Source organism: Giraffa tippelskirchi, chromosome X (genome assembly GCF_054371585.1).
Source record: "Giraffa tippelskirchi isolate mGirTip1 chromosome X, T2T-mGirTip1v1.2.pri, whole genome shotgun sequence".
Taxonomy (NCBI): Eukaryota; Metazoa; Chordata; class Mammalia; order Artiodactyla; family Giraffidae; genus Giraffa; species Giraffa tippelskirchi.
Genome location: NC_137289.1, coordinates 87,525,272 through 87,530,440, shown reverse-complemented (window position 1 = coordinate 87,530,440; position 5,169 = coordinate 87,525,272). Strand labels below are relative to the sequence as shown.

The 5,169-nt window shown below is 59.6% G+C and overlaps 1 protein-coding gene across 1 annotated transcript; it reads left to right on the top strand.

Moving 5' to 3' along the window:
* Positions 1-364: 364 nt before the first annotated feature.
* On the top strand, positions 365-4,405 carry LOC145537198 (uncharacterized protein CXorf49 homolog). The gene is made up of 6 exons (XM_081568027.1): positions 365-1,802; positions 2,427-2,583; positions 3,121-3,197; positions 3,481-3,526; positions 4,089-4,130; positions 4,233-4,405. The coding sequence occupies exons 1-5, from the start codon at positions 513-515 to the stop codon at positions 4,127-4,129; spliced, it is 1,611 nt and encodes a 536-aa protein (XP_081424153.1). The 5' UTR covers positions 365-512; the 3' UTR covers position 4,130; positions 4,233-4,405.
* The last annotated feature ends 764 nt before the right edge of the window (positions 4,406-5,169 follow it).

The window sequence follows — 5,169 nt, the reverse complement described above, 5'->3', positions numbered from 1 at the left end:
CGCCCAGCGCCTCCATCCTGACGTTTCATCCTCACCTCCCAGGAGACCAGCGCCCTCAGTACCTTCCTGCCTCCTGCTCCACACACTTTGTACACAGTCAGGGCTCAGGGCTGTGACTCTAACCGGAAAGGGGAGGTGGGACAGGAGGAGGTGGGACGAGAGGCTTGACAGAGGTATACACGCAGCATCACCTTCAGCCACCAACTCGCCATCTGCCGCGATGGCCTTTGGGCTTGGCAGCAAACCACAGGAGGCCCTCGACCCCATTGGTTACACCTCGAGGGGGCGGGCAAAGAAGGCGCGTGCTGGTTGGCAGGAACCGGACCAATGAGGAGGCGCAGCGCTGGCAAGCTGAAAGCTTCGCGAGATTTGCTGCGATCGCCTCGCGTGCTGCTTTATGGCGCGCTCCAGACGCCGCCCGCCTCGCATGCCCTGACCGTTACCGCCGCCGCCCCCTCGACCTGGTTGATAAATCGTCGCCGCCCCAGGTCCGCGGCCACCCAGGTCGCCACATGAGCTCCTCAGATGATGAGGCGGCTGTTAGGGGAGTGGGTTTCAGCTCAGAGTGCGGGGAGCACACAAGCGGCCTTGAGGTCCGCTCCACAGCTCTGCAGGGACCCAGCCCCGGCCCTGAGCCGGGGGCAGCGCGAAACGGCGAGGGTGAGGGTGGGGATGGCTTCCTAGATCCTGAGTGCTTTGAGTCAGAGCGGGAGGTAACGGAAGCGGGAGGGCAGGTGCTGTGTGGCCGCGAAGGCCGGCCTGGTTCCCCGGCCAACGACCAGGGGGACGTCCTGCAGCTGGCTGACGAGTCAGTGGCGGCCATCCTGCAGCAGCTGGCCAACCTGGACTTGCTGGGCATCCGCAGATGCCTGTCTCCGGAGAGCTACGTGGTCGGCGAAGGGTCTCCCTTGTGGGCCCTCGAGGAGCGACCCGGCAGTCGAGGCGTGGCCGCCCAGAGGGTTGGGGAAGAGGCACAGGCTGAGGCCAGCCCTCTCGAGGTTGGCAGGCTCGAGGCGGACCGGGCTGGGGGAAACCCTAAGAGAGGCAGTAAGAGTAGGTTGAAGGTGGCTGTGGATCGCCAGCGGCCCCCCTCAGAAAGCCCAGCCGGGCTGCTGTCCGACTCCGAGTCCTCTGATGAGTTCAGTGAGATAGAGCTGATGAGGGTGAGCATTTATGGCAAAGACGGAGGACAGGCCAAGCTCAACAGCCCCAAGGGCCCCGGGGACACACCCAAACACTCAAAAGTCCAAGGCAGGGAGAATCTCCTTAACGTGCCAGGCACTTGCCAGTCCTCGGCTCTGCGAGGATTAATCTCGGTTGTGGAAAGGCAGGTCAGGCAGGGCGATGCAGAGCAGGGGGACATCTCTCCCTCTAAGAAATTGCAGAGCATGCTCAAGGAGAAGGGGGGCAGCCTGCCCAGGTACCCGAGAGTAGCAGTAGCATCAGCTACTGCAGCTGCCACTACTGGCAGCCTACCGCGGCCCAATCCTAGGAGGAAGGGGGTCCAGGAGAAGAAATCCCTCAGGGGCGTCTCCAAACCTGCCCCGGGGAGAACCTTCCCTTCCTGGGAGCAGGGAATCTCGGCCACTCCCCTGGATCCGGTCACCTTCCCCCCAGTCTCCGGCATCCCGCTGCTTGAGAGGTCCAAGAAGTATGCCTTGGTCCCTTTGGGAGCCAAAGAATCCAAGCAAACCGGCGCTCGGAAGAAATCCATGGCTAGGCGGGCACGGGAGTTGGTGGCAACGATGGCGGTGTCCGGAGAAGACAACGACCCAAATAGAGACCCATTCCCAAAGGGCCGAGTGAGTAGGCCAGGCCCCTCCTTGCTGCCCCCTCTTCCCCCTGCCATCCTCCCCAGGACACAGGTCTTCACCCGTGCTCCCTCTGTCCATCCCTCAGGGGTGGTCATTGGGTGGCCCTCGGTCACTGGGTCATTAGGATGCCAGATTGGGGTCTTTTACTAGGGACAGACGTTAAGGTAGCACTTTGGGTGTGCTGGGCTGGGTTCTCCACCCTTGGCCTGTTTCCAGCCAGGCTGGGGCTGGAGTGGAAGGGAGAGCTGGTAGCTGAATTGATTTGAGGGGCCCCTTAAAAGCTTCACAGAGCTTCGGTGTTTAGACACATCACTTTCCTGAATCCTACTTCCTAGCTGATCCCCAAACCTTCCTTGCAGGGGCCCCAGGCTTTCTCAGTGCCACACTGTTGTCCCCAGCTCAGCTCTGCCTGCTGGCCTGGGGCTGACTTAGAGGGAATGTGCTGAAGAGATCAGCCTTTCAGTTTCCTTTCCAGTTCCCTGCCTCAGCTCGGTCTTGAATCACACGAGGTCTCACACACACAGACATAGACATATAAATGCACTGGTACGCACAGGTGCACGCACACACACACATCCTTACTCCAGGTCAGTGAGAAATCTTTGTTCTTAGCTGACCACTGACAGGGCACCGGCGTCTTGTCCACGGGTGCGTCAAGGAGAACCCAGCAGCACCAACGTCAACATCAGAGGCGGGCAGGATTCAGGAAACTCAGAGCCCGTGGCCATGAACAAGGGAGAAGTCATGCCCAGAGGGCCTGGCCCCTCAGGTGAGTGTCCTGGGTTTTGATATGGGGGCAGGGAACCAGGGGTGAGGGCAGAAACCTCTGTCTCTCTCTCTCTCTTTTCTGGGGCCTCAGCCTTGCTCTCAGGCTGCCTCTTCCATGGGAAACAGGTGTCAGCAGGGCTAGCCCTGGCCCCATCACCTTCTGTGTGGGATTTGTTTGGCAGGGGTGATCGGTGGCAGTGCCCCAACAGCTACTCTGGGCGTAGACCTGCAGGCTAATAGCATTTTCTGTGAAGTGCTGTTCGCCCACATTGCTCTCCCAGGTGCTGGCCGTGGCTGCCGCTCTGGGAGGCTCGAACCCAGAACCACAGTCTTTCGGGACCATGGTGGTAAAATGGCTGCCCCTGAGGAATAGGAGGGGCAGGCCCAGAGAGAAGGTTTGGGCTGCCTGCCGGGCAGAGCCGGGGAGGCTTGATGCTAGCAGAGGGTGGTACTACCTCACCTCACGTTAGACCCTGCTTGGCCCTTTCCACCTCACTGGGAGCCTGGGAAGCTGGATTGTGTGTCCTTTCCCTGTCAGGTGACCACGAACCAACTGACCATCCCCCAAGACCGAAAAGGCGGCAGCAGCCACCTGCAAGGCAGGGCTGTCCTCGGGTAATGCTTCTTCTGGCTCCTGGAAATGCACACCCAAACCCCATGGTGGGATCTGGGTCCAAGTTCAACTGACATGTGTGGGCACCCCCCCCCGCCCCCCACCCCGTCCCCATCCCACACCCCAGGGAGGGAGCCCACCTCCTTTCCTCTGAGGAAAGTCTTTCCCTTGCCAGTCTAGACACCTGGCTTTGGGATGGAGGGCCCGGGGGGAGAGGAGAGGAGGAGGAGAGGGGAGGCGGGTGTATACTAACCATTTCTCTTCCTGCTGTGTCTGCTGGCCTAGTGTCTGGTGCTACAGAGAGAAATAGACGACCTTAAGGAGCAACTTGGTATGAGGAACCAGGGACAGAGAGCAGTGGGTTCTTAGTGCAGAAGTGGGGTGGGCCCTTGGGGTGGGTGGGCTGCCGGTGCAGGAGGCCTCGTAGGGACCAGCATTCCTGTGGGGAGGAGAACCTATCACGCCTGACCCTGGAGCGGGCGGTGCATGTTCAGCTGGGCGTGTGGACAAGGAGCAAAGTGCTGTGTGGACTGCGTACACACTCTGCCAGCCAGGCGAGTCCTAGAGAGCTCCTTCTGATAGGACTTGTAGAGATGCCTTGTTGATCTGGTGTGGCCTCGGAGGTTCTTGTTGGATTGTTTGTGAGACAATTTTTGAATGGTCTGGGCGTGGCCCCGACCTTGAGAGCTGCTGGCACATTTTGTTTCCTTTTAGGAAATGGCTCCACATTTAATTCCGGTAGTGGGGAGTGACGAGGCCCAGAGCTCTTTGCATCGGGGCTGGGGGTATGTGGGTTTCAGGTTGCAGGGCTAGGTGGTTCCCCACGGGGACAGGGGGACAGGCTTCTATGTCCGTCTGTCTAGAGCACCTGTTTATGCCTCTCCCTGTTGCAGCCTCCATGCAGTACCAGGTTGACAAGTTCCGGATCCTTTGAAGTGAGTGTTACACACCCCACACCCCTTCCCACAGTCCTGGCTGCTGAGCAGGGCCGTGGGCTGGCCCTGGCTTGAGGCTCTTCCCTGACTCTGCTGTTTCAGAGGTTGAGCCCAGTATCTTCCGGCAAGGGGAGCAGCTGTTACCTCCGGGGCCGACGAGCTGTGGCCAAGCTTGTTGCCTCCTGTTCTGCCTCCACCAGGGCATCCTCTGCCCCTTGTTTTGCCCCCTGTCTGCCCCAGTTTCACAGCAGTTTTTGATTAAAAGGCTTCTCATATTGTGTTCTGTCCTCTCTCTGGGGGGTAGGGGTTGGGGGAATGGGGCAAGGCCTGGTGGGGAGCCACTCCGTATCAGAGCCTGTTCCACAACAGTACCTCTGGCATCCTGTGGGGGGCACTCTGGGTCAGCCTGTGCTACCATCCAGGCCGTCAGGCCAGCGGAGCGCCCCTAGTGTGTGTTCTGTGTGGGCTCTGTCTGGCCACCTTGGCACGTCCCCCCTTTTCCCTGAAGGCCCTCTTCTAGTTCTCTAAACACCCTCCTCTGGGCTTTAGGAGTTTCCATTCATTGCTGCCATTCTGCCTCCCTGTCAGAAGGAAGTCATGACCCCCTTACAGAGCTCCAGTCTTTCACCCTTCCCTCACTGAACTCATTGTCCTGCTTACCCCGACCACTCTGCTTTCCTGTCAGAGCACCCTCGATCTCTCCCCTGGCTTGCCATCGATGACCTTGCCTGCATGTTTACTTAAGCAGGTGGTAACAGGCACAGGTTTGCTCATCTTCCCCCTTCCCCTGCCCTACCCTCTCAGTGGAGTCCCTACCCCACCCCACCCCCGGAGCCACCTTGCAAGCAGGAACCTGCGTACTCTCCCCGCTCTCTTCAGCACTCACCCCTGAGACTCAGGCACCAAAACTTTGGCTTCCCCTTCCTTGGGTTCAGTAAAGGGCATGAGGATGAATCTTGGACCCGCTGAACTGGGGAGCAGGATCGAAGCTCAGGGGAACACAGGGGAACACAGGAGAAAAGCTCAGGTTAGTTGCTGA